At 40.4% G+C, this 27433-nt stretch overlaps 1 protein-coding gene across 1 annotated transcript in view; it reads left to right on the top strand.

Annotated features, from left to right (window-relative positions):
- Positions 1-4120: 4120 nt before the first annotated feature.
- Positions 4121-27433, top strand: part of LOC127003808 (protein ST7 homolog) — a 53907-nt gene continuing 30594 nt past the window's right edge. The window contains exons 1-6 of the mRNA XM_050870862.1: positions 4121-4198; positions 9789-9959; positions 12260-12493; positions 12681-12778; positions 12910-13100; positions 21551-21653. Of these exons, the coding sequence (XP_050726819.1) occupies positions 9887-9959; positions 12260-12493; positions 12681-12778; positions 12910-13100; positions 21551-21653 (699 nt within the window). The 5' untranslated portion in view covers positions 4121-4198; positions 9789-9886. The remainder of the gene's footprint in view (positions 4199-9788; positions 9960-12259; positions 12494-12680; positions 12779-12909; positions 13101-21550; positions 21654-27433) is intronic.

Raw genomic sequence — 27433 nt, 5'->3', positions numbered from 1 at the left:
ATTCCTGTACAGTGCTATCAGGCCTCCTCTTTCTCTTCTTTCTGTGAGTGTTGGTAGGCTGCGTTCCTCCAATCTAGTCTCACTTGACAGTTCTTGTAGGTTCCATCTTAGTTGCAATCCTTTGTATCCTTTCAAGTTTCCTTATATCCTTTTTCTTGTGGGGTGACCAAATTACTGCTGCATACTCTAACCTTGGCCTAATCAATGTTGTTATTATTTTATTCATCATGCCCCCATCTAAGTAGTGAAATGCCACACTAATATTTTGCAGCAGACTTGTATATGTTTCTCCGAATATCTTCTTTATGTGCTTCTCAGGTGTCACTCTATCTTGTATTATATATGACTCCTAAGTGTTTTTCTTCATTCATTATGTCGATAATTGTTCCTCCCATCCAATACACTCTACATGGTCTATTTTTACTTTTTCCCATTTTTACTGTGTCACATTTCTTTTCGTTAAACTTCATTTCCCATTTTTTACTCCATTCATGTATCTCATTTAAATCTTCCTGCAGTTTATTACAGTCATCATCATCTCTTATTTTTCTAAGCAGGTTGGCATCATCTGCAAACATACTCATGTATCATCTTTTTCTAGCATATCATTTATGTATGTTAAAAACATTATTGGCGCTACCACTGATCCCTGTGGCACTCCACTTGTGACCTTTCTCCAGTTCGATTTTTCATCTTTCAACATAGTTCTCATTTCTCTGTTTGATAGGTAATTTTTCAACCATTCTATCATTTTTCTCCCTAATCCTCTATGTTCTTATTTCCACAGCTATATTTTATGTGGAACTTTATCGAATGCCTTTTTTAGGTCCAAAAAATATGGAGTCTGCCGATCTGTCTCTCCTGTACTATATCTATTACTCTTGAATAAAAAAACATTATATTTCCAGTAGTTGCTTTGTGGTGTTTGTTGAACAAAAAGAATGAAATCAAAAGAAAGCACCTATATATACTTGTGAATGGTTGGCTCATAGAAATAGGGAGAGTGTGTGTTACAGGTTGCTACTTTTAAATGCTACGAGAATTTAGCAATGAGGGCCCAGACATGATGAGGCAGTGGCTATGCCTGGACAAGACTCAACCTGTTTACTCCAAGCTTATTTAGCTTCGTGGAACTCATTGTGGTACTGGAATGAACATGCAGATAGCTACTGGACCGATCAGCTGATACGCTTTTCTTCTTCTTGTGACCACAACTTGTCGACCTCAAGAGAAAATAACCGACATGCTGGTGGCCGAGATTCTGACTGGAATTTCGCCGAGTTTCTTGTGAAATGCAGCTGACTTTGAATCTCAGCACAAAATTCCAGAGAAATTAGCTTGTGTGACCGAGGCACTTGACCAAGAAAGAAGGCAAGCTCATTTTCTCCTGTACGCTATTTTTGTTTATTGTGCTTTCGCTCTCTTTGGTTTATGCTCTTTTTTCAATGACTTTTTGCCTTCATTAGGTCTCCCAAGCATAAGGCAGACTCTTCTGATGACAGTGTTTTGAAGAAAAGGAAAGCCATCACAATGGAAGTGAAATTAGACATTGTGAAACAATCGGCAAAGGGAGACGACGACAAACATTGATCGTGTGAGGGTTGGGGCTGACAGTTCCTTCTAATAGAGGATGTGTTTCGACTTACATACAAAATCGGGTTACGACGTATTGTAGGAACAGAACTCCCCTGTACGGTGTGCATTCATTTTGGTTTACGAGTTTTTTTTAGTTTGCGAGCAAGATTCCGGAACAAATTAAGCTCATACACTGAGGAATGATTGTACGTGTCTTTTGAACTATTATAGATAAATATGAAACAACATTCTTAACAAAACTAAGTCAGAACTGCACATAAACGAACAATATCCACTGGCAAGCAGCAAGCTTGATAGTTTGAAGGGTAGGAATACAAAGTCAGATTTTTTTCCTACTACTATAGTCTGTTTCACCAAGATATTACAGGCTGCCATGCCTCTTCTTTTTCTCTCTTGATTTTGATTAGCTCTATGGCAGCCAATCACCGTGCAGAACCCGTCAGTTTGCTTCTGCCTTGGTCTCTGGTGTCATGACTCTGTTCCATGTTCTAAGTTTTCTAATACTATCTGGAATACCACAAGGCCTACCTGTGTTTTCTTAGTAGCATTGCCATCCTTGAGTCATTATCTATAACATTCATTCTATAACACAAGACGACAAATTATTTTTTGTCGTAGATATCATGTGATGAATGAAGATTGTTTTTTTTCTATGATAAAACAAGTTTATATTTCTTTCTATATTCAAGTTAAGTGTAATTATGACCATATTTTTTGTCTCATCATAATCTTTAAAAGTTTAGGCATTGTCGATGTTCAATGGTGAAATTGCGTTCTTAATAATTCATGGTGATATTGAGGTGTTAACATATTTTTTTATGCATCACATAGCCCAGTGAGGCTGTGTGAGCGCAGAGCAAGCTTCCTGGGGCAAGCAGACTAATCTTTTCCAGCAGTGATTGGCAGCCACTTGGCCAGTCAAAATTGAAGAGCATGAGGGGGTGTGGCCGCCTGTAATATCTTGGTGAAACAGACTATACAAAGTGCTAGGCTACAGTCTACACAATATCATTCATTAACTCATTTATTGGAAGATTTCTTGGTATATTTTTAGTCCTGACTTAGTCATAGTGTAGGGATGCTATGTAGTCATAACGCACACATTGAGCTAAGGAAAAAAACTTTTCTTCTCTTTCATCGTCAGTAATCCTGAAATGTATTTTCATTATTTGTGGCTAATAAATAGCCATAAGGAAGAGTGATAAAAGAATAACTACATTTAGGTATCATTTGTTCTGATTTAAAGAGGTGGCATAGAGCAAGAGATAGTAGGGTATGTCATGGTAAACAATTTCCCTCAGGTTAGATCTAGTAAACAACAGGCCAATCAGCGGCGCAGAGACCGTCACCCAAGCAATGATGCCTAATCCGCAAGTCCAGCCCTGAAGGATTATCCCCTCCAGCTCTCATGACACCGACTGTAGTGATAGGCGCCCCCTCTGAGTTAACTCCATTGATCACCACTTTTTGCTGTGTGTTGCTTAAGCAATTAGCAATCCATTAGTATACTTTACCTTCAATGCCTAGTTGCTTGATTTTACAAAGTAATTTATAATGTGGAACTCATCAAATTCTTTTTGAAAATCAAGATAAACTACATTTAGTGATTTTGTTACATCATAAAGTGAGAAGAGGTCATTATAATAGGTCAGTAGGTTTGATAAGCAGGATCTCTTGTTATGGTAGGCTACCATGTTGTGAATCCATATTCAGTGAGCAGCTTTCAAGATAACAATTTTGTCTCTTAATTATTACCTTGAGAAGCTTACCTTTTACTAAAGTTAGACCAGTGGTTCCCAAAGTGGGGTTACCACCCACCTGGGGGCAGTGGAAATATCTGGCGAGGGGGTGATGAAAAAGAGGGTATAGGGGGGCAGAAAAGTGGCATTAGGAGTAATTAATAACTTTTTGTTTTTATATAATTTGAATGACAAAATCTATGTCACAAACACTATGTCTGAGCTAAAGGAACATGTTTGTTTTGTGTTCAGTGTTATTTTTAATTTGCAGCATACCAAATAGAGAGAAAGAGGTGTGTGTTTGTATATGTGTGGGTTGGTGTGGGGGAGGGCTCTGGAAACTTATCTGGGAGCCATGTGGACACCAGCTTGGAAAAGTTTGGGAACCACTTGGTTAGGCTAATGGGCTTCTAATTACTCGGTACTCCTTTGTCTCCTTCCTTAAAGCTTGGTGTTACATTAGCCATCTTCCAGTCTGAAGGAAGGATGATGAGAGAGAGAGAGAGAGAGAGAGAGAGAGAGAGAGAGAGAGAGAGAGAGAGAGAGAGAAAATTGGTGAGAAGGAGAGGTTAGTATAGGTGGTGCAATAATTGTGTAGTACTTCGGAAGTATGGCACATCCTTCATTGAGCAAGTGTCTCTTAACCCATTCAGGACCCCTGAATGGGTGGAGGAGAACACCTGCTGAAACAAATCACAACAACAGACCACAATTGTGCCAGTGCAGATGTAAGCCACAGGAATATCCTTCATAATGAGTGTCTATATATTCAATATGTACCTGGATTGGTGGAGGGGAAAACAATGCTGCTGAGAACACCACCACAAACTCCAACAACAACAACAACCAGCAGAGTGTGCCAGGTAAGCCCAGGAATACAGTAAAATCTCATCTAATGAGGTCTTATATGATGAATTCACATGTAACGATACTATTGGACCTTCATCCATCTTTGGATCTAACAGGGAAGTTTTGAATCTAATGAAAACATTCTTGGCACCCAGTTCAAATCAGTCACTAGCAGGCAGAGTACATGACATCATTGTTGTTCACCCTCCCCTCACACCACTTCCCCTCAGTCTCCTGCCTCAGTCCTTTTCATACATATTTATTGTTATGCAATATAGCCACCTCTTGCCACTTTTAATTGGCCTAAATTCCCATCTAGTATGTATTTGGCGGTGGTTTAAGCCATGTCTTGAGAGGAGGGAAGGAGGGTGGTGGTGGTGGTGGTGGTAGTTGCGATGGTGAGGAGGAAGGAGTAAGAGCAGTCCAGTAGCCTTCTTCCCACATTGAACACCACCTTTTGTCTTACCCACGCACCTGATTCATTACTCATAATTGAATTATCAGATTATTTTTTTGTTATAAATATTTTATCACTTTGCATGCTTATATGACTTAAATAATGCCAATAACTTACATAATGAGTGAAAACAGGGACAAAATAGGGGTTCAGCCCAATTATATTTCACCTACAACAGGCATGCCCACTACACGTCTTCACAGTACGTGAAATGCCTGCTACACGAGGACCTGAAAATTATAACCCACAAACTCTTTAAGTGCATGAGTTCAACCCAAAGTACATGACTTGGAGGCAATGATTGAAGGAACTATCAAATTTCACACCCAAGTTGACAGTCCAGTCAATCTAACCAAACAAAAATTGACACAAAACAAACGAGTGATGAAAATGTAGAATAAACACAATAACATGTGTAAGGGCACTGTGGAATATACATGGTGCACCCTGTACTTTTCTTTGTTTATGAGGGGTGCTGCCTGGCACCTCGCTGCCACCACCATACCATGCCGACACTCCAATCGGTCAGACAAAACAGAAAGAAACAGAAACAAGCAATGAAAATGTAGAGAAAATACAATAACATGTATAAGGGCACTGGGCAAGTACATGGCGCTCCTCATACCCATCTTTGTTTACCAGTACCGCCACCCTCAATGCCTCATCAGCACTACCTCACCCTCGACACCTCGTTGCGAAAGATTTTAAGATTTCGTATGACGAGCCATTATAAAGTCACTAGATCAAGATTACAAACAAATGTCATTTAATTCTCTTCTTGACTATCTATTAACACACACACGTATCTGTATGCTTAACAGAAACTAAACTGAATGAGGTCATCCAAATAGTGTTTGATAATAACTACAATGTATGGAGGAAAGGTAGAAACGGCAAAGATGGTGGAGGAGTGATGATAATGACGAGAAAGGAGTTATTAGTAAATTCAGTAGTATATGGGGTAGGAAAGGGGGAAATAGTGAGTGTAAATCTGGAGAACAAAAACAGAGAAAGGATGATGATTATAGCAACTTATGTACCACCAAGAACTAACTCATGGAGTAAAGAAGAATATGAGACCATGATTGAAGATACCTTCCAGAGTTTAACCTCTTCACTACGAGCTGTCAAATCGCGCGCCCTTCCCATATCCGAGTACTATACCCGAGAAGAAATAAAACACACACTGGCTGAAATGACCATGACGCAGTATACGCGTCACTCGGATATGCTATGAGAGACGAAATGACGCGTATACTGCGTCATCGGATGCAAGGGGTTAAGTAGACTACTCAAGGCAAACAAAAGAGTCCTATTAGTTGGTGACTTTAATTGTAAGGAGGTAAATTGGGAGAAGTTTGAAAGTGGAGGTAGTGAAACGGGATGGGGGGAAAGGTTTTTAAGATTGACAATGGAAAACTTGATGATGCAATGGGGGAAGGAAAACACAAGATATAGAAGTGAAGACGAACTGGTGAGACTGGACCTGGTGTTAACAAAGGGAATGCACTACGAATGAATTAAGGTAAGAGTGACCACGTGATAATAGAGATGGAAACAGAGGAGGAAGGAAGTGAAGGGGGTGAATCATATAAAAGAAACAGGTTAAACTATAGGAAGGCAGACGTGGAAAATCTCTACTATGGAGAGCTGGACTGGGATGAGTTAAAGAGAACAAGTGAAGTGCAAGAAAAGTATGATATTTTCATGGAGGCGTATAAATCAGGAGTTATGAAATTTGTACCAGAATATGAACCTAAAGAAAAAGGAAAAAAGGACTGGTTTCATGCAAAATGTGCTAAGGAAAAAGAAAAAAGAGAAAGCATGGAAAAGATTGAAAAAAAAAAGGAATAAAGAAGATTATGAGGTAGCGAGGAATGAATACGTGAAAATAAGGAGAGAAGAAGAAAAGGGATATGAAAAGGATATTGTAGAAAAGTGTAAGGAACAACTTAAACTGTTTTATTGATTCATAAATGGAAAGATCAAACCAAGGGAAACGATAGAAAGATTGAATGATGGGAATGTGATAATCGAAGATCCTAAAAACATGACTTAGCTACTAAACAAAAAGTTCCAGCAAGTTTTTACAAAAGAATCAAAATTCAACGAACCACAAGAAAACAAGATAGATGTTCATATGAAAGAAGTCACAGTAAATAAAGAGGAGATATATAAAATGATGGAGGAGCTGAAAGAGAGGAAAGCAGTAGGACCAGATGGAGTCAGGTTATATATTGAAAGAATGCAGAAATGAGTTGTTTGGACAGGTATATGATATCATTAAATGCTCAATAAGAACTGGTGAAGTGCCAAAGGAGTGGTGGAGGGCTGAAGTGGTCCCCATATACAAAAGTGGAAAGAAGGAAGAACCTCTGAACTACAGACCTGTATCACTGACTAGTGTAGTATGTAAAATATGTAAGAAAGTGATAAAGAAACAATGGACAATATTTCTAGAAGAGCACAATATAATCACAAGTAAACAATATGGCTTTAGAAAAGGGCACTCATGTGTAACAAACTTACTGAGCTTTTACTCAAGAGTGACAGACAAAATACAGGAAAGGGACGGATGGGTTGATTGCGTTTACTTGGACGTGAAGAAGGCGTTCGGCAAAGTTCCACATACAAGACTGCTATGGAAGCTGGAAAATTAAGGAGGATTAAAAGGAAAATTAAAAACTGGATGGAAAGCGACCTTAGGGGAAGAGAGATGAGAACAGTGGTAAAGGACATAAAATCGGAATGGAGAATTGTAGAGTGGAGTGCCTCAAGGATCGGTATTGTCACCTGTACTTTTCCTAGTATATGTAAATGATATGCCAGAGGGGGTAAACAGTTATATGAGCCTCTTTGCATATGATGCAAAACTGCTAAGACATATAAGTAACAGTAAAGACTGAAATTCTGCAAGATAACCTGAACAAGATTTGGAAATGGAGAGAGAGAGAGAGAGAGAGAGAGAGAGAGAGAGAGAGAGAGAGAGAGAGAGAGAGAGAGAGAGAGAGACGTGGTAACAACAACAAGTATTGAATGGGAGATGGAATTCAATGTGAAGAAATGTCATGTAATGGAAATGGGAAAGAGTGAAGGAAGACCAAAATGGACATATAAAATGGGAGATGGAGAAATATTAAAGAAAGTTCAAGAAGAGAGAGATCTGGGAGTGACAATACAAGATAATCAACAGCCAGAGAGTCATGTTAATCGGATATTTGGTGATACGTAAAACATGGCAAGAAATATAGGATTAGCATTCCACTACATGGATAAGGATATGATGAAAAAGTTAATAACCACAATGATTAGGCCAAAATTGGAATATGTGGAGGCAGTGTGGTCTTCCCATAAGAAGAAACACATAAAAAAAACTAGAAAGAATACAAAGGATGGCAACAAAAATGGTTCCAGAGCTGGAGGGATTGACATATGATGAAAGATTAAAGGAAATGGACCTATCAACACTAGAACAATGAAGAGAAAGGGGAGACTTAATACAAACTTATAAATTATTGGGCAAAATGGAAGAAGTAGATAATGAGGAGTTACTACTAAGAGAAGGAATAAACACCAGGAACACAAGAGGACACAGTAAAAAACTGAGGAAAGGAAGATGCTTAAGAGACCTAAACAAATATAGCTTCCTTCAAAGAAACATAGAGGTTTGGAACAGACAAGTGAGGATGTAGTATCGGCAAAGAGTGTGCAAAGCTTTAAGGAAAAGTTGAAGAAATACAGATGCGGAGATGGGACCATACGAGCATAAGCCCAGGCCCTATAAAACTACAACTAGGTAAATACTGTTGAGAAGGCGAACAGAGAAGACCTGGGTCAAGGAGCCGTGCTGTTGTTGTCTGCAAACCAAGTTGTGTTTACAGGGTCAGGGTTGTGCTCAGGCCCATCTCCTGTCCATGCAAGAATTTAAAAAGCTGGTGTAGAATAAGTGAGGAGGATGAGGGGTGGCAGACATGGAAAAGAAGAGGAAGAGGAACTGGAACAAGGCAGAAAATGCGGGAAGAAGCTATGGGAGGCCTAGACTTTGACGAATGTTCCGGAACCAGTAAGCCTAGTTTCACTGGATTTGAGGTAACAGAATCATCTGCTGTGATTAGAAGAGTGTTGTTAGTGGAGAAAAAACTAAACGCGTGTATTGAAAGAGTGAAGTCCATGGAAGAGGAGGATAAACAAGGGACGAAATCACAGTGAATTACGATCAAGAGTGCGAAGTCTGGAAGACAGGGAGAAAAAGCTGGTTCAGGAAAATGAGAAGTTGAAAGAACAGTTGGCGAAATATGAAGAAAAAATGGTAAAGGAAGCACTAGGAGTCGTAAGAAAGGAAAATGAAGACCTGAAATGTATAATGGGTAAGGAGGAAAGAGTCAAGGAGGAAGTACTGGATTAAATAAAGACATGGAAAATAGAAGGTGACATAGCTAATGTAGACTTGAAGGAAATAATTGAAAAGCAACTAAAAGAAGAGAAGGAAAATGCAGAAAAAGAGGTAGTCAAGGTCATGAAAAAGAATGAAGATTTAGTGAGAGATGTAGCGGGTAAGAAAAAGAGTCTTATAATATTTGGAATGAAAGAAAAAAAACATCACATATAAACCAAGAAGAGATAAGGAAGAACTTAAGTCAGTGAAAGACTTACTGAAAAAACATAAATGATGAGGAAATACGAAGCCTTGAGGAGGAGGTGGAAGAGAATGTTAGGATGGGACTTTTTTTTTATTTTTTTTTTTATTTATTTTTTTTTTTTTACAACAAAGGAGACACCTCAAGGGCACAGAAAAAAAGAAAAAAAGAAAAAAAAAAACTGCTACTTGCTACTCCTAAAAAGAATCCAAAGAAGTGGCTGAAAGAGGGGTCAATTTCGGGAGGAGAGGTGTCCTGATACCCTCCTCTTGGAAGAGTTCAAGTTGTAGGCAGGAGGAAATACAGGGAGAAGGGTGTCCCTTAAAGGTCTTTTGACTTAGCTTGACAATTCTTTTTGGGGCATTTTCTTTCCTGTGTCTTGTTTCCATTCTCTAAAGAGCAGTGTGCTTGATTTATCTTTTTTAATCAAACAAAAACATTACATAATCTGCTCCTTGTAAGTTCTAAGTGTTGTGTATGAGTGTTTAATGGACAACACATGTATTCCAGAGTGTAAAGTCTGGCGCAACCCCCTCAATTTGTTTAGGGGTTCAGAGTACCAGCGGCTGACATGGTCAACTAAGAAGGAGCCACTGACCTACTATGACATGAACTTGTCAGCCCAAGACCACCAAACCTTCTTCACATGTGAAGCTGATGCTGGGAAACCAGAGTATGAAAGTAAGTGAGGGAGTTTGTAGTGGCATGTTGCTTATTAAAAATTAAGGATCCACTGATATCAGCAATACTACTAAGGATTTCAGAGGCTGTGCGGCCTCGTTTTTTGGGAATAATATCGTAACGAACAATCGTATCGGTACGAGATTTTGCGACTGTATTTCACACACTGCCTTAATTTTGAAGGGTATCGCCAACCGCCACAAGTAGAGAATAAAGGCACTTGTCCCTATACCAAGAGGGTAAAGTCATCAGTGTCAGGCAAAGATACGAACACAACTACCAGAGGCTCCGCCCACCTTGTTCCTCTTCCTCCATCTCCGCCTCCTTTCTCCCTCAATATATCTCTCTCTTCTCTCTCTCATGAAGCCAACTATAATGAATGAAAGGCATGCATTAATTGTAGTGGCGTTATATACTATTTCTAAAACTGATAGGCATCCTTTAAATAAAGTAGAGTATACGCTAGCGTGTTACTAACATAGCCTAATTACCTCCGTAACTATTGGTAGCGTAGTGGTTTGGTGGTTTATGGTACGTTTTAGGGCTATTGTATAGCATGTACCTACTGATAAAGTAATGGTGCTCTTATCAAATTATAGTGGTGCTATTAATTTTATTGTCAGGAAGAGCTGAAAGTATGGTAACGGGAAGAATTGCGAAGGTATAACAACAAAAAACAAACGAGAGAGAAACAAATACAAGCGAGCAATCGTTCTACCATCAATCATGGTAGTCATCATTTACCACCTCACCCTACTCTCACATGTCATTACGCCCACGGCCCAGATGTGTATCACTATGCTCAAAATTAAAGTCCCAGTGTCACATCAAGCATGCCTTAATTGAAAAAAAAAAAATCATTCTCGAGTATGTATGTATCTTCCAGAGAGAGAGAGAGAGAGAGAGAGAGAGAGATTGAGGGAGAAGGGAGGAGGCGGGAGATGGAGGGAAGAGGAACAAGGTGGGCGGAGCCTCTGGTAGTTGTGTTCGTATCTTTGCCTGACACTGATGACTTTACCCTCTTGGTATAGGGACAAGTGCCTTTATTCTCTACTTGTGGCGGTTGGCGATACCCTTAAAAATTAAGGCAGTGTGTGAAATACACTGTCGCAAAATCTCGTACCGATACGATTGTTCGTTACGATATTATTCCCAAAAAACGAGGCCGCACAGCCTCTGAAATCCTTAGTAGCACAATTTCCAAATGCAGTCATACCTCAGTTTATGAGTTTAATTCGTTCCGGAATTTTGCTCGCAAGCCAAAAAACTTGTAAACCAAAACGAATTTCCCCATTTAAATTAATGTGAATCCCATTAATGCGTCCCATATCCCAAAAAATATATATATATATATTTTTTTTTGGTATTTCGTTGGGGATATACCCCAATGGAGGAAGGCGGAGCATGCCACGCAACCCCCCAGACGGCTGGTAGAGAGATACCCAATTCTTACAAGGAGGAGGCCCAACAACGGGATAAAAATCATTTTACATGTTATTTTATACAGAATAAAAGTAATTTTGCTGAGTATCAGCACCTCAAGCCACAACAGCCTTTACATTTGCAAACGGCACCATGTGAATACAGGGTGATTGGTTTGATTACATTGTGGATACGGGAAACCGACCTTGGTCATGTGTGACGCACACCCAGAAAAGTTGGAGTTGCTGGTTGCGCCTACTGCCAGTTGGAGGAAAAAGGCCCAGTGTGACACCAGCTTGAGACCCCATTTCCATTGTTTCCCACTGAGCGCTCTCGTTTTGCGGCAAATGAAGGGAATCCACGCTTGTGTCTTCGACTTGTACAAACAGGATGCTTATACACCAAGTCATCGCTCATAAACCAAGGTGTTTGTAATTATAATTTTTGCTCGTAAATCAAAAACGATGGTAAACTAAGGCACTTGTAAAATGAGGTATTACTGTTTTGATTAATGGAGTTCTCACTACCTTTTCCCTTTATTTATCTGAAAATTGTCAACTTGTAGTGGCGGGTGAGACTTTAACCTAGTATTGCTGATACCCAGGACACCTTGCCTGCATGCTGACCACTCAGTCATACCATTTTATTTCTAAGTATCATAAACCACACTAGCAAATTAGATAAAAGTAAATTGTAAAATTGTGCTGCAGTGTTTTATCAGGTCTGTAGCATTGCTGCTTTTCTCTGTGGTTACATATACAAGGCTCATCTGAATACTGTTATACATGTCAGAGCTATTAGCTGCATTGAATTCACTTTAATACTTAGCACTTCATCATATTCCACAACTTTATTTACATGCCCATATTATACCCCAGTAATGCAGACAGCATGGAGAGAAAGGAATCCAGAAGTACGGATAAAATCAGCACGGTCTGCCTTGGATCTTAACCCTGAGTGTGCCTCAGCATATATTTTGCTAGCAGAAGAAGAGTGTACATCAATAATTGAAGTTGAGAAGAAGCTTAAGATTGCCCTGAAGCATGCTGAAAACAACTACAGAAAGTCCCAAGTAACACAGCACCAGAGCAGCACTATGGAAGCCTTACACAGTGGGTGGCTAGTGATAGATAATTGTGTCAAAGTAGTCAGAATTTTTTCATCTGTCAAATACCACCTTTAGTCATAATTAGATATATGTTGAACTAAAAAAAATTGGAACACTGTCCAAAAATCATTAATGACACTTTTTATCAATAAAAATCAAGGGATGTCTTTAGTTTTATCATTCTTTTTCAGGAAGAGATACAAATGTTTTCATATACATAAAGAGGCGTTTAGCCATGTGTGCTCGGAAGCTGGGCAAGATGAAAGAAGCAATAAAGATGTTCAGAGAGGTAAAGACTCATGCCATCAAGTTTTCATGCCTCATGAAATGTTCCATATAATCATTAACTATTGCTTGGATTCTTAGTGCAGTATAAATGGCCAAGATATAAGGAACTAATGTAACCACTTTAAATTTCAGCTAACAAAGGAAGTGCCTCCAATCATGAATGTTTTAAATCTTCATGAAAACCTTTTAGAAGCATTATTAAAAGTTGAGGCATATGCTGATGCTCAGGCAGTGCTGGCCAAGTATGATGACATAGCATTGCCCAAGTCAGCCACCATATGTTACACTGCGGCACTGCTCAAGGCACGAGCTGTGGCTGATAAGTAAGTGTCAAGAATTTCTTTTGTAGCTTACCTTGAGGTAGCTCTTGATTCTTTTGTTTTCTTCTTCTTCTTTTACGGAAACTTCCCTCAAGAGGACTTTTCTTGTTCCTGCACTCAACTCACTCGACATTAGAGCTCAAACATCAGTGACTGAAAATAAAGTGAAGGTGCCTAATTTCAAAAGAGCTAACTTCGTAGAAATCCAACAAAAACTAACAGAAATACAACTATCAGATGATGGCAATATAGAGGAAGCCTGGCTAAGCTTTAAAAATCACTTACTCAGCAGAACACATTCGTCCCCTTGTGCGAGAAACGAAATAACACTAATAAAAGCCCACCTTGGTTTAATAGTGAAATTAAACACTCAGTCAAGGAGAGAAAATTGTCTTACAGGTTAAAGAAAGAACAAAGCACGCCCGAAAACATTAGACTTTATAACGATGCCAGGCGACGAGTAAAAAGAATAGTATGTCAGGCAAAGTGCAGATATGAAGAAAATATTGCAGCCAACTGTAAAAATAATCCAAAATCTTTCTTCAGTTATATAAACAACAGAAAGGTGATCAGAAGTGGAATTGGACCTTTAACAAACAACAACGGTGCACTAGTGACTGACAGCCAACACATTGCAAACCTCTTAAACAATTACTTTTCCTCGGTGTTTAATACTAACAGTCTTCCTCCCGCTACCACCAACACCAGTATTTATGTAAATCTCGAGCATGCATTGCCTAATTTTGAAATAACAACCAATGAAGTCCTTAAAGCTCTCCATTCACTTAAAACAAATAAAAGTCCCAGACCCGATAAAGTATATCCTATACTACTTAAAGAAACAAAGAGCGAAATACTCTCCTCCCTCACAACCGTATTCAATATGTCCTTGCGACAAGACATCGTCCCTTCGGATTGGAAAAAGGCTAACGTGACCGATTTTTAAGAAAGGAGACGAAAAAATACCAGGTAATTACAGGCCCATTAGTCTAACTTCAATTGTAGGTAAGTTACTTGAGAGCATAATTAGAGACAAAATTGTGAGTTACCTCGAAAGCCGCTCATTAATTGGGGATTCACAACATGGCTTCCGTAACAAAAGATCCTGCCTATCAAATCTATTGACCTTTTATAACAACCTCTTCTCAGTTTATGACGTAACCAAATCATTGGACGTAGTCTATCTTGATTTCCAGAAAGCGTTTGATAAAGTCCCACATCATAAATTACTTTATAAATTAAAGCAAATAGGTATTGATGGTCAAGTAAACCAATGGATCACGAATTGGTTGAGCAACAGACAACAAAGAGTGGTGATTGATGGATTTAACTCAGAGTGGGCGCCAGTCACTAGTGGCGTCCCTCAGGGCTCGGTTCTTGGCCCAGTGCTCTTCATTATTTACATCAACGACATGGATGTTGGAAGCAATAATCTCATTAGTAAATTTGCAGACGACACAAAGATTGGTAACTCGGTTCTCACTGACGAAGACAGGCAAAGCCTCCAAGAGGATTTGCACAAAATATCAGCTTGGTCGGATAGATGGGAGATGCCCTTTAACGTAGATGAGTGCCAGGTCCTTCAAGTTGGAACAAGAAATAAGAAGTTCGATTATGAAATGCGCGGTGTTAAACTCACAAGCGTTCAATGCGTTAAGGACCTGGGGGTCAAAATCGTGTCAAACCTCAAATTCTCACATCAATGCATCGATGCAGCAAATAAAGCGAACAGAATGTTGGGCTTCATTAACAGAAACTTTTTATTCAAGAATAAAGATGTAATACTTCCGCTCTACAATAGTTTAGTCAGACCCCACTTGGAATATGCAGTACAGTTTTGGTCTCCTCACCATGCAAAGGACATTGCTAAATTAGAAGGTGTTCAGCGTCGGGCAACAAAAATGATCCCTTCCTTGCGCAACAAAACCTACAAAGAAAGGCATTCCATCCTTAACATGTTCTCTCTTGAGAAATGTCGCCTCTGAGGAAAACTGATCAAATGTTTTAAAATACTTAATGGTTTCACGAATGTAGACAGAACAAAATTGTTTATGATCGATGACACTTTGCGAACAAGGAACAATGGCATAAAACTCAAATGTAGACAAGTAAATTCAGACTGCACCAAATTTTTCTTCACCAATGTTGTAGTGCGAGAATGGAATAAGCTCCCACCGTCAGTGGTCCAGTGTAACACGATTGACTCCTTTAAAAACAAACTCGACCGTCACTTCCCTGAACTTAATATTAACTAGAGTAGAAAAGCAACGTTTTGGAGCCATCTGATTAGTGTAGATTCACTTAGGTTTAAGGACAGACCACCTAGTCTGGACCATGGGGTTTGTGTGGTCTGATTTTCTATGTAAATCTATGTAAATCTCAGCCCACTCAGTCCTCTGCCTACCAACTCTCTCCAATACTTGTCCATTCTATTGATCTATTTCATTGGTGGTCTCCCCCTGACATTCCATCCCTCAATTTTGCCTTCATGTATTTTCTACACAGTCATTCTCATGCATTCTCATCATGTGTCCAAAAACTCCAAACCATCTCAAAGCACCAAGATTCAGTCATTCAACCTCTTCTCAATTCACACCTTTTGCTCCTACATCCATAGCAAATCTCTCATTCATGCTTTCATTGTTTTCTCCATCCCCACTAGACACACTAGATACACCTCCTATATAGCTCCTCTCTACTGTACTTATTTGCTGCATATGACAGATCTGGGAGGATAATACTATTTCTTATACCATCCCCCCCCCCCCTACTCATATTTCTTCCTTTCATAACCCCCTAAAGCACTTATTATTTAGTTATTGCTCTCTCCCTCACGTCTCTTTCCATGCTTGCATAGAACTGTACCAAAGTATGTAGACTCAGTTACTTCAATCCATAACTCAAAATCTCAACTGAAAATTTTGTCTCATATCTTGCTAAATCACTTTCCTCTGGGTTATGCAATTTGCCTCCTGCAGTTCTTTTTTCCCTCCCAGATGCTAACTATGCTTGTTCACCTCTGTACTGAGTATGCATCTCATGTGCAAGGGTCTCCATTCACATAACCCTTTTGTACAGAGTAGTCAAATGCTTTTTGCCTCATCAGCTCCCCTCCTCTCACTGTATTTCTTCTACTGCAGAAATCCCTCTGCAATGTTACATTTCTTTTGTCTCCACCTATCTTTGTGTATCTTCTACTGACAATTTCATGCTAACTGCTCTTTTGAACTTGCTAACTGCATTTCTCAACTATTCTGTAGCCTTGCTGCACATGTCTTTTTACTCCAGTCCACCTCTCTGCTATCAAAATCCTTTATGCAAGAGTAAACCAGAATGATTTTTCATCCTATTTGCTGATAAATTCTGGAACAGCCTTCATTCAGTTATATTTCCACTTTTTATGACAAACAATTTCAATAGGGAGTGTCAAGATACTGCTAGCTGGTTTTGAATTTTTCAATTGGTTCTTCATCCACTTTTTTCCTTTGGGAGCAGTGGTTCTGCAGACTTTTTTTATTTTTTTGTCATCTGTTTTTACCCCTGACTGCCTCCTCTGATTAAAAAAAAAAATCCATCAATATCTTACATTTTGTCATGCTCTCTGCTTTAAATCTGTATGGCTTTGCAAGCTCACAAGTCTGCTTTCTTGCCTTTTTAAACCTTACTCCTGCCAACATTTACTTTCAACTTTCTCCTGCTGCACACTCCGTCAAATTAATCCGCAATCCTCTGCAGTTCCCTACACTTTCTGCTAATAACACTGTATTATCTGCAAACACATCTGTTACCAATAACTTTTCCATACCTCTCACTTCCAGCCTTGGACCTAGTTCCTACTCTGGCTTTCATTTCTCTCATACCAGCATTGATACAAACATTGAATAACCATGATGACATCACACAGCCCTGCTTCACACCTACATCACCACCAAAGTTCTCACTCAGTTCCCTGTTTACATGAAGGTCACTCAGGTTCATGTAAAAATACCTGATCCACTTGATCTAAAAATGTCAAACACTTCTCCCACTCCACCACTGTGTTTCATTCCTATTCATGGCCTTTCAGTTAATCCCCCCACCTGCCTTTGTGCACTTGCTTGTAGCCATTCACGTAATCTTTCACTTGCCAGTTTCTTCCTCCCATTTTCCATCTTCCCATGCCTTTCTGTCTCCCATTTTCTTATCCTTATTTTTGCTATTTCTGTAAAGGAGTCAAAAGCATCAATCATTCCTTTTATAACCTTTGGATTTTATGCACCCTGCTTCAATCTATTATCCAAATTCATTTAATCTATTATTTACATTCATAAAGCCTTGTATAAGTTCTCTTTTTTTTCTATTCCAGAAAGTTTTCAGTGACCCAACTCCTCACTAAATCTCAAACTTGCCTTTCTTCCCCCTTTTGTTCATGACCATACTCACAAACCCATGCATACCTCACCATACCTGTTTCACCTGCCATCCATACTATCACACCACCAGATCATCCATGTCTATCCACATGTGCCCTTTTTTGTGGGAGACCAATAAAATGCACCCTTCCTTCCCTCTTCCCTTCTCTACCCCTACTCACATTCCTCCTTCACCTTCCCACAGACTCTATACAACATTGTATCGCCAACATTTCTTAACCCTTTCCTTGCTAAGTGCTCGCAACAAGACTATCCCCTCAGGCGCACTCGGGCACCCCTGCGGGGGAAGGGGATCTCTTTTAACCACTATATCTCAAAAACTATTCATCACAGCTACAAAACAAAAACACCATTGGAAAGAGGAGGCCAAGATCTATAAGATTCAGTTATGTAAGCCTCTCCTGCGAACGTACAGGCACGTTCAGGTGGTGTTTTTTGCTGTGAGTGCAACTGGCACTCGCAGCAAGCTTTTAGCACCACCGGCAAGTGACACTAGTGCTCGCTCTTTTAACCTCTGTATCTCAAAAACTATTCATCACAGCTAAAAAACAAAAACACCATTGGAAAGAGGAGGCCAAGATCAATACAATTTGTTAATGTAAGCCTCTCTTGCGAAAGTACAGGCACGTTCAGGTGGTGTTGCCTGTGAAGACATACATTTATGCGTGCACGACGGTCAGCCATAAGGCAACTACTGTAGATCTCTTGATGATGGGGTGGTGGCAGAGCAGTATTGCTAACTGCAAAATTTACAACTATTTGGTCAAAATATCAGTCATGTGGTAGGTGAAGCTATGCAAAAATGTCGCTATATTGGTCAACAACATCCACCAGTTGCTCATCCGTAGATTTTACGCGCTGGGCTGATATGATTTTCCACCAAATTTAGTGGAGAACCCACTCAATTGGCAATCCTGTGTTGTGAGAAATATTGTTGGAACACTCTCATACGCGGGAGATTTGAGTGTGGCTGGAGCTCGCAGCGAGCGTTTAGCACCACCAGCAAATACGCCTAACGCTCTGGGCGTTTTTTCGCGCCACACATTTGAAGTATTCCTGCTGTTATTTAGTCAGAGGCCGAGTGTAGGTATCTGGCAATTATTTACACTAGCTGTGTTGCCACTGTGACATATTTCACGTAGGTTTTAGTTGGTTTCTTTCCATTATGGAAGCAACGTCTGGCAACACCTAAGACCCAACGGGTGGAACACCCACTCTGGGTGACAGGAGCCTGCGTCATGGGGGATGACAGCTGAGTGTGCCTATGTTATCTCCCCTTCTCTCCTTATCGCAGACAGCATAGAAGGGGAGTGTTTCCTTCATGGCATCCTGCAGTTTATCCTCCATTATTTCATATGGATAAATGAGTGTTTGAATTCTGTTACTTCAATAGTTTAATGTATTTTTACAAGTACAGTAGCCTCCCGAGTTTCGCACTTGCTTTGTTCCGCAGGTATAGCGCCAAACTCACGGATCACGAAACTTGAGGTATTGAAAACACTGAAAAAGCGCTTATTTGTTCCAGCCCTTGGAGAAGCTGACTTTTTTTTTCCCACTCTACTCCCTTATCTCAAAATACATACTGTGTAAAAATGAAGAAAATGTGAAGAGAGAACGGGTTGTTTTGAAGCCACAGCTGAAGTCGGGTGGCTGCCTTACGATTGGCTGACAGTTCTTAAAACACTCTTGTGATTGGCTGAGTACGATGACGTCATTCATGGCACTCATCCAATCAGCGGCCTCTAACCATGATGAAACGAAAGCTTTGTGAATCTGAAGTCAACGTTGATAGTTGAATCATTATAGTTCGTAGCTTTTACCGCGGGCCATTATCGCGCATCCCTGTGAATCTCGCCCCAGCACATGTGAACACGGTCATCCAACCGCTAGTTTCTTGGGAATTTTGTACAGAGATTCAAAGTCGGCTGCATTTCACGGGAAACTCATCAAAATTCTAGTCAGAAACTCAGTCACCAGCATGTCGGTTATTTTCTCGTGAGGTCGGTAAGTTGTGGTCACAAGAAGAAGAAGATAAGAAGCTAGATAAGCTTAGAGTAATTAGGTTGAGCAGGTCTTGACTTGAGTATTGTCCAAGCATAGCCACTGCCTCATCGTGTCTGGGTCCTCACTGCTAAGTTCTCGTAGGACTTAACGGTAGCAAGCTGTAACACGCTCTCCCCTTGTCTCCGAGCTAACCACTCACGAACCAACAAATGCATTTTCTTTTTTTTTTCTTTTTCTTCAGCAAACACCACAAACCAAACTCTGCTATGTCATCGACTTCTTCCTCTATCTTTTCCTCCTCTTCAGTATTCATATTTCTGAATATACTTTTCACCTTACTCACCTCGTAACTCTCAATCTTAGCCTTCACTTTTTTTTTCTTTCTTGACACCAAACACTTATTGCTAATTTTATGCAATACACATAAACCGAACACACGCTCACCGACTCACCTTATTGTGTTGGGCCTTTCGCCCCGCCAAGCGCCCAACTGATCAATCCCACCCACGAGGGCCCCCAGGATAAAGACTTAACCAGCGGGACTTAGCTGTTATTGTAGAGGCTTTCAGATATAGTTGTCTGAATAAGTCGGCGATGTGTGGGCGGCCTTGCTGTATTTAGGAGTTTAATGTAGCTGCCTGCTGCCGAGTTAAGTTGTAGTAGCCCTGAGTTGACCACTAACCGTGTGTATACACCGGAGAAGGTTCAACACTGACTTACTCTCAGGGCGACTGGACACTGACTGCACGGCGTCTGTCAGCTGACTGCCCAGAAGCGAGCTTGGAAATTAACTCGTCCCTTTCAGAACTTTCTAGAACATTCGATTCAGGAGCATTCAACTCGCAGCAGCTATTATTAATGCTTCATTTCGCTAATAGATAACCAATACTTCCCAAATAACCCTTAATTCCTAACACACTATAACACACTTTTTCTTTTCTGCCATGTCCCTCACCATTGTTTCTCTATTTTTTAGTACATTCACAACTTCTTTTTCTATGTCTTGCCTCTGTTCCTATTGTGCTAGAATATCCCTAAAGCTCGTTTTTTCCTTGTCTTTTTCACTTCTCCACCCCTTCAATTCCACATTAACCTCATCCTTAGTCTTTTCTTCTACCTTTACACCCACACTCTGATCATTTCCTATCTTCTTTGCTACCTCTCTTTTTATCATTTCTTCCATCTTCTCCATGTCTTCGTTTGTCCTCATCACACTCCTCTCTCCATTTTCAAAATTTGTATTTCATGGACATGAAAAAATATCTCAGGATATGAAAAAATAATAGATTCTAACTGGTGATAGTAATGTAATTACAAGAAAATCTTCACTTTTAGTTGCAATAAAATATAGTTTAGGTTTTATTGATGTTTGTAGAATAATATCAAGGAAGTTTTCATTTTTAGTTGTAATATAACATATCCTTGGCATTACTGATGACTGTAAAATAATCACAAGAAAGTCCTTACTTTTAGTTATAATAATATATTTCCTAGGATTTTTGATGGTTGTAAAATAATCCCAAGGAAGTATTCCCTTTCGTTTGTAATAAAAGATATCATTGTTAGTACAAATTTTTACATCAAAATGAAATGCCCAAAAGGAGAGAGAGAGAGAGAGAGAGAGAGAGAGAGAGAGAGAGAGAGAGAGAGAGAGACTGACTACTGCCCGATCCCCAGGCCCTGACCCACAACATACGTAAATTCGTCGAATTCCTGATCAATATTCAGGAGTGTCGGCTGTGGCAGTGGCAGAGGTGTGTTGTCAGCTGTGTGTGTGTGTGTGTGTGTGTGTGTGTGTCTCCATATATCATTGTTTTAGGCTCTCCATAAATGTAGATAGATGAAACAAATTGATCCATGGATTGACATTATGAACAGAGAGAGAGAGAGAGAGAGAGAGAGAGAGAGAGAGAGAGAGAGAGAGAGAGAGAGAGAGAGAGAGAGAGAGAGAGTTTCCACTACAAAACCTAATTTGCTTTCCAAGTTATTAAACAGAATATCAGATGTTGAAGTAATTAATAAATGTTTCCTTTTCAGGTTTTCTCCTGACATCGCCAGCAAACGTGGCCTCACTGCAGCAGAAATGGCGGCAGTAGAGGCCATTCACAGAGCGGTGGAGTTTAATCCACATGTTCCAAAGGTGAGGCCCAAGAGTATCACATAAAAATGTGTAACACTGTCATGGAGGGTATTTCTACCTCTTAACCCCTTCAACACGGGGACGCGTATACTGCGTCCTTGAGTGCCCCATACCATATCCGAGGACGCGTATACTGTGTCCTGGGTCGCTTTAGCCAGCATACGAGTTATTTCTTCCCGGATATTGTACGATTGTTTTTAGGATGTAGGTTGGATATGATACGGTGTCTTATTTGACTATGTTATTGTTGTGTAATAATGTAAGTGTGTCTTGCGCGCATTTGTACTTGACAGTAACAATCAATTCTAACAGAAAATAACAAAAATGATAAGAAAGAAATAATATACGTATGTGTATGTGTGTGGAGTTCCTCTTCCCTCGAGTTGCCAAGTGGCTGGCTATATAGTGCATTGTCTCATCACCCCCTCGGATCGGTGACGCAGCGTGAGGCTCACGCGGGAGCTCCAGCCTCCCCCTCACATCCATCCCGCTGTCTGTTCTTTCTTTCTTTCTTCCTTTCTTCCTTCCTTCCTTCCTTATACCTCCTCCCTGCAGTGTGTGTGAATATGTGTGTGTGTGTGTGTGTGAGAGAGAGAGAGAGAGAGAGAGAGAGAGAGAGAGAGAGAGAGAGAGAGAGAGAGAGAGAGAGAGAGAGAGAGAGAGAGAGAGAGAGAGAGACCTCTTCAACAAGTTTCAGCTTGCTGTTCCTCGATCCTTCCCTCCCTTTCTCGTCATCTAATCTATGTGTATTTACCTAGTTGTAATTTTTACAGGGCCTGGGCTTACGCTCATGTGGTCCCGTCTCTGTATCTATAATTATCCAAGTTTTCCTTGAAGCTCTGCACACTCTGCGCCTATACTATTTCTTCACTTAGCCTGTTCCAAACCTCTATATTTCTTTATGTCTCTTGAGCATCTTTCCTTCCTCAACTTTTTACTCTGTCCTCTAGTATTCCTGCTGGAAGGTTCTTCTCTTAGTAACAATTTCTCGTTATCCACTTCTTCCATTTTACTCAATAGCCTATATATTTGTACAGGAAATCCCCTATATACGAAAGGGTTAGGGACTGAAAAAACCTTTCGTTTATCGATTTTTTAAACCAGGGAGCCATTTCCCAAAAAAAAAATAAAAAGGGGGTTAGGGACCAGCGCCAACAAAAAAAAAAAAAAGTTTTGAAACGCAAGGCTCATAAAAAATTAATTTACTACTCACAAATTAATGAAGCATGAGGAAAATAAATAATTAATGTTAATTACCATTTCCTGTTCCCCTACTGTTATACTATGCATTATAATAACTCCAATCCCTCAACAATCTACAACTCATCACTTAACATGCCTGTGTTTACTTCCCAAAGCTGTTAGAAACAACAGTGCACCAATCGCTCCCCCCGAAACCGCATTGCCTCCTCCTTCTCCCTCACGCTCAAGCCCCCAACCTCATCTCCAGTCGGCCAAGGGGTTCATTAAACTGGGATGCCTTTGGGCAATCGAAGCGTGATGTTCACGACTGTAGCTAAGTGATGGCGTCTGCGTAATCACTGCGCTGTGCATGCGGATTGCTGCCTAATCAGGCCTAGTGTCGTGGGCGGATGACCCAATGACGGCAGTGGGCGGTAACAGTGTTTCGGGGTGTATAGAAACTGCTCGTACTGAACGTATATCTGACATGTATTTTTCACTTTCGTGATTATTTTATTTTCGCATATCGTATATCCGATTTTTCGGATTTCCTGTATTAGGTCTCCTCTTTCTCTCTCTTTTTTTTTATTTTTTTTTTTTATTTTTTATTACAAAGGAGACAGCTCAAGGGCACAGAAAAAAGAAAACAATAATAAAAAAAAAAGCGCTGCTCCCAAAAAAGAATCAAAAGAGGTGGCCGAAAGAAAGGTCAATTTCAGGAGGAGAGGTGTCCTGATACCCTCCTTTTGAAAGAGTTCAAGTCGTAGGCAGGAGGAAATACAGATGAAGGAAGATTGTTCCAGAGTTTACCAGCGTGAGGGATGAAAGAGTGAAGATGCTGGTTAACTCTTGCATAAGGGGTTTGGACAGTATAGGGATGAGCATGAGTAGAAAGTCGTGTGCAGCGGGGCCGTAGGAGGGGGTGAGGCATGCAGTTAGCAAGTTCAGAAGAGCAGTCAGCGTGGAAATATCGATAGAAGATAGAAAGAGAGGCAACACTGCGGCGGAATTTAAGAGGTAGAAGACTATCAGTAGGAGGAGGAGAGCTGATGAGACGAAGAGCCTTAGACTCCACTCTGTCCAGAAGAGCTGTTCGAGTGGAGCCTCCCCACACGTGACATTCATACTCCATACGAGGACTGACAAGGCACATGTCTATGTATAGCAACTGCGTGGGGAAGATGAACTGGCGGAGACGATACAGAACGCCCAACCTCGAGGAAGCTGATTTAGCAAGAGAGGAGATATGAAGTTTCCAGTTGAGATTTTGAGTTAAGGATAGACCGAGGATGTTTAGTGTTGAAGACAGTGACAGCTGAATGTTGTCTAGGGAAAATGAAGTGCTGGATGGAAAGCTACTTAAGAGGAAGAGAGATGAGAACCGTGGTTAAGGACACTAGATCAGAATGGAGAACGGTGGAAAGTGGAGTTCTCCAGGGGTCGGTTTTAGCACCAGTATTCTTCCTAGTATAGTGTTGGTAAGTCCATTTCCTTTAGTCTCTCTTCATATGTCAGTCCCTCCAGTTCTGGAACCATTTTTGTTGCCATCCTCTGTATTCTTTCTAGTTTTTTTATGTGTTTCTTCATATGTGGAGACCACACTGTTTCTGTGTATTCTAGTTTAGGTCTGATCATAGTAGTAATTAATTTTTTCATCATTTCTTTGTCCATGTAGTGGAATGCTATACCTATATTTCTCACCATGTTATATGTATCACCGAAGATCCGATTTATGTGACTTTCTGGTTGCATATAATCTTGCATTATTACTCCCAGGTCTCTCTCTTCATTTACTTTCTTTAATATTTCACCATCTCCCATTTTATATGTCCATTTTGGTCTTTCTACACTTTTTCCCATTTCCATAACATGACATTTCTTCACGTTGAATTTCATCTCCCATTTCTGACTCCATTTCCAAATCTTGTTTAGGACTTCTTGCAGCTCCTTGCAGTCTTCACTGTTTCTTATATGTCTTTGCATTCTAGCATCATCTGCGAACAGGCTCATGTAGCTGTTTATTCCCTTTGGCATATCATTAATATAGACTAGGAAGAGCACTGGTGCTAAAACCGACCCCTGGGGCACTCCACTTTCCACCATTCTCCATTCCGATCTAGTGTCCTTAACCACGGTTCTCATCTCTTTTCCTCTTAAGTAGCTTTCCATCCAGCACTTCATTTTCCCTCTCAATCCTCCTTTATTTTCTAGTTTCCACAGCAGTCTTGAATGTGGAACTTTGTCAAATGTCTTCTTTAAGTCTAAATAAATGCAATCCACCCATCCATCTCTTTCCTGTAATTTGTCCGCCACTCTTGAGTAAAAGCTCAGCAAGTTTGTCACACATGAGCGGCCTTTCCTAAACCCATATTGTGTGTGTGTGTGTGTGTGTGTGTGTGTTTGTTCGTAAGATTTACCCCCTAAATAGGGGGACAGGGCCTTTGCTCAAAGGTGTGTGTGTGTATGTGTGTGTGTGTGTGTGTGTTAGGGAGAGAGAGAGAGAGAGAGAGAGAGAGAGAGAGAGAGAGAGAGAGAGAGAGAGATGCTCCTCTCCCTCTCTCCCTTCATATCACTGAGGTGTCATCTCTCTCTCTCTCTCTCTCTCTCTCTCTCTCTCTCTCACTCACACACACACACACACACACACACACACACACACACACGGTGTGTTGTGTGTGAGTGGTCTCAGTCCTCCCCATAGATCGGTCACAGAGCTCTGAGCTCCTTCTGTAGGGGAACAGCTAGCTGTCTCGAGAGAGACCCGCAGCAGACCAAGAGGCGAGTTACACACACACACACACACACACACACACACACACACACACATACACGGCCTTTCAGCCTTTTACTCCGTGAGATCTGTGCGTATTGCCGGTGAATCAGTGGGATATTTTCCATGATCTTACTTATGTCTGTGTCTTTCCCTTCCCTTTCCTCCACTTTTCTCCACAAATCTATTTTTTTATCACAACTAATGTAAGGAAATACAATTCTGCAGACATGTCAGCTACAAATAACACAAATTTCTGTATATATATATATATATATATATATATATATATATATATATATATATATATATATATATATATATATATATATATATATATATATATATATATATATATATATATATATATATATATATATATATATATATATATATATATATATATATATATATATATATATATATATATATATATATTTTTTTTTTACAGCAAAGGAGACAGATCAAGGGCACAAAAAAGTAAACAGTAATAAAAAAAAGCCCGGTACTCGCTGCTCCTCAAAAGAATCCAAAGAGGTAGCGAAAGATAGGTCAGTTTCGGGAGGAGGTGTCTGATACCTCCTCTTGAAAGAGTTCAAGTCGTAGGCAGGAGGAAATACAGATGAAGGAAGATTGTTCCAGAGTTTACCAGCGTGAGGGATGAAAGAGTGAAGATGCTGGTTAACTCTTGCATAAGGGGTTTGGACAGTATAGGGATGAGCCTGAGTAGAAAGTCGAGTGCAGCGGGCCGGGAGGGGGGTGGCATGCAGTTAGCAAGTTCAGAAGAGCAGTCAGCGTGGAAATATCGATAGAAGATAGAAAGAGAGGCAACATTGTATGGAATTTAAGAGGTAGAAGACTATCAGTATGAGGAGGAGAGCTGATGAGACGAAGAGCCTTTGCCTCCACTCTGTCCAGAAGAGCTGTGTGAGTGGAGCCCCCCCACACATGAGATGCATACTCCATACGAGGGCGGACAAGGCCCCTGTATATGGACAGCAACTGTGCAGGGGAGAAGAACTGGCGGAGACGGTACAGAACGCCCAGCCTCGAGGAAGCTGATTTAGTAAGAGATGAGATATGAAGTTTCAGTTGAGATTTTGAGTTAAGGATAGACCGAGGATGTTTAGTGTTGAGGAAGGTGATAGCTGGGTGTTGTCAAAGAACAGGGGATAGTTGTTTGGAAGATTGTGTCAGTGGATAGGTGGAGAAACTGCTTTTGAGGCGTTGAAGGACACCAGGTTCTTCTTGCCCCAATCGGAAATAATAGTAAGGTCTGAGGCTGTTCTGCAGCCTCCAGCCTTGAGTCGTTAAGTTCCTGAAGGGTGGGTCTTCTATTAAAAGAAGTTGAATAATGCAGAGTGGAATCATCGGCGAGGAATGGATAGGACAGTTCGTTTTGGAAAGAAGATCATCAATGAACAACAGAAAAGAGTGGGAGATAGGACAGAACCCTGTGGGACACCACTGTTAATAGATTTAGGGAAGAACAGTGACCGTCTACCACGGCAGAAATAGAACGGTCAGAAAGGAAACTGGAGATAAAGGTACAGAGAGAAGGATAGAAACCGTAGGAGGGTAGTTTAGAAAGCAAGATTTGTGCCAGACCCTATCAAAAGCTTTTGATATGTCCAGCGTAATAGCAAAAGTTTCACCGAAACGGCTAAGAGAGGATGACCAAGAGTCAGTTAAGAAGGCTAGGAGATCACCAGTAGAACGCCTTACGGAACCCATACTGGCGATCAGATAGAAGGTCAGAAGTGGAAAGGTGCTTTTGAATCTTCTGGTTAAGGATTGATTCAAAAGCTTTAGATAGACAAGAAAGTAA

The sequence above is a fragment of the Eriocheir sinensis genome, chromosome 3, assembly GCF_024679095.1.
Source record: "Eriocheir sinensis breed Jianghai 21 chromosome 3, ASM2467909v1, whole genome shotgun sequence".
NCBI classification, from domain to species: domain Eukaryota; kingdom Metazoa; phylum Arthropoda; class Malacostraca; order Decapoda; family Varunidae; genus Eriocheir; species Eriocheir sinensis.
This window is presented reverse-complemented; position numbering and strand designations above follow the sequence as displayed.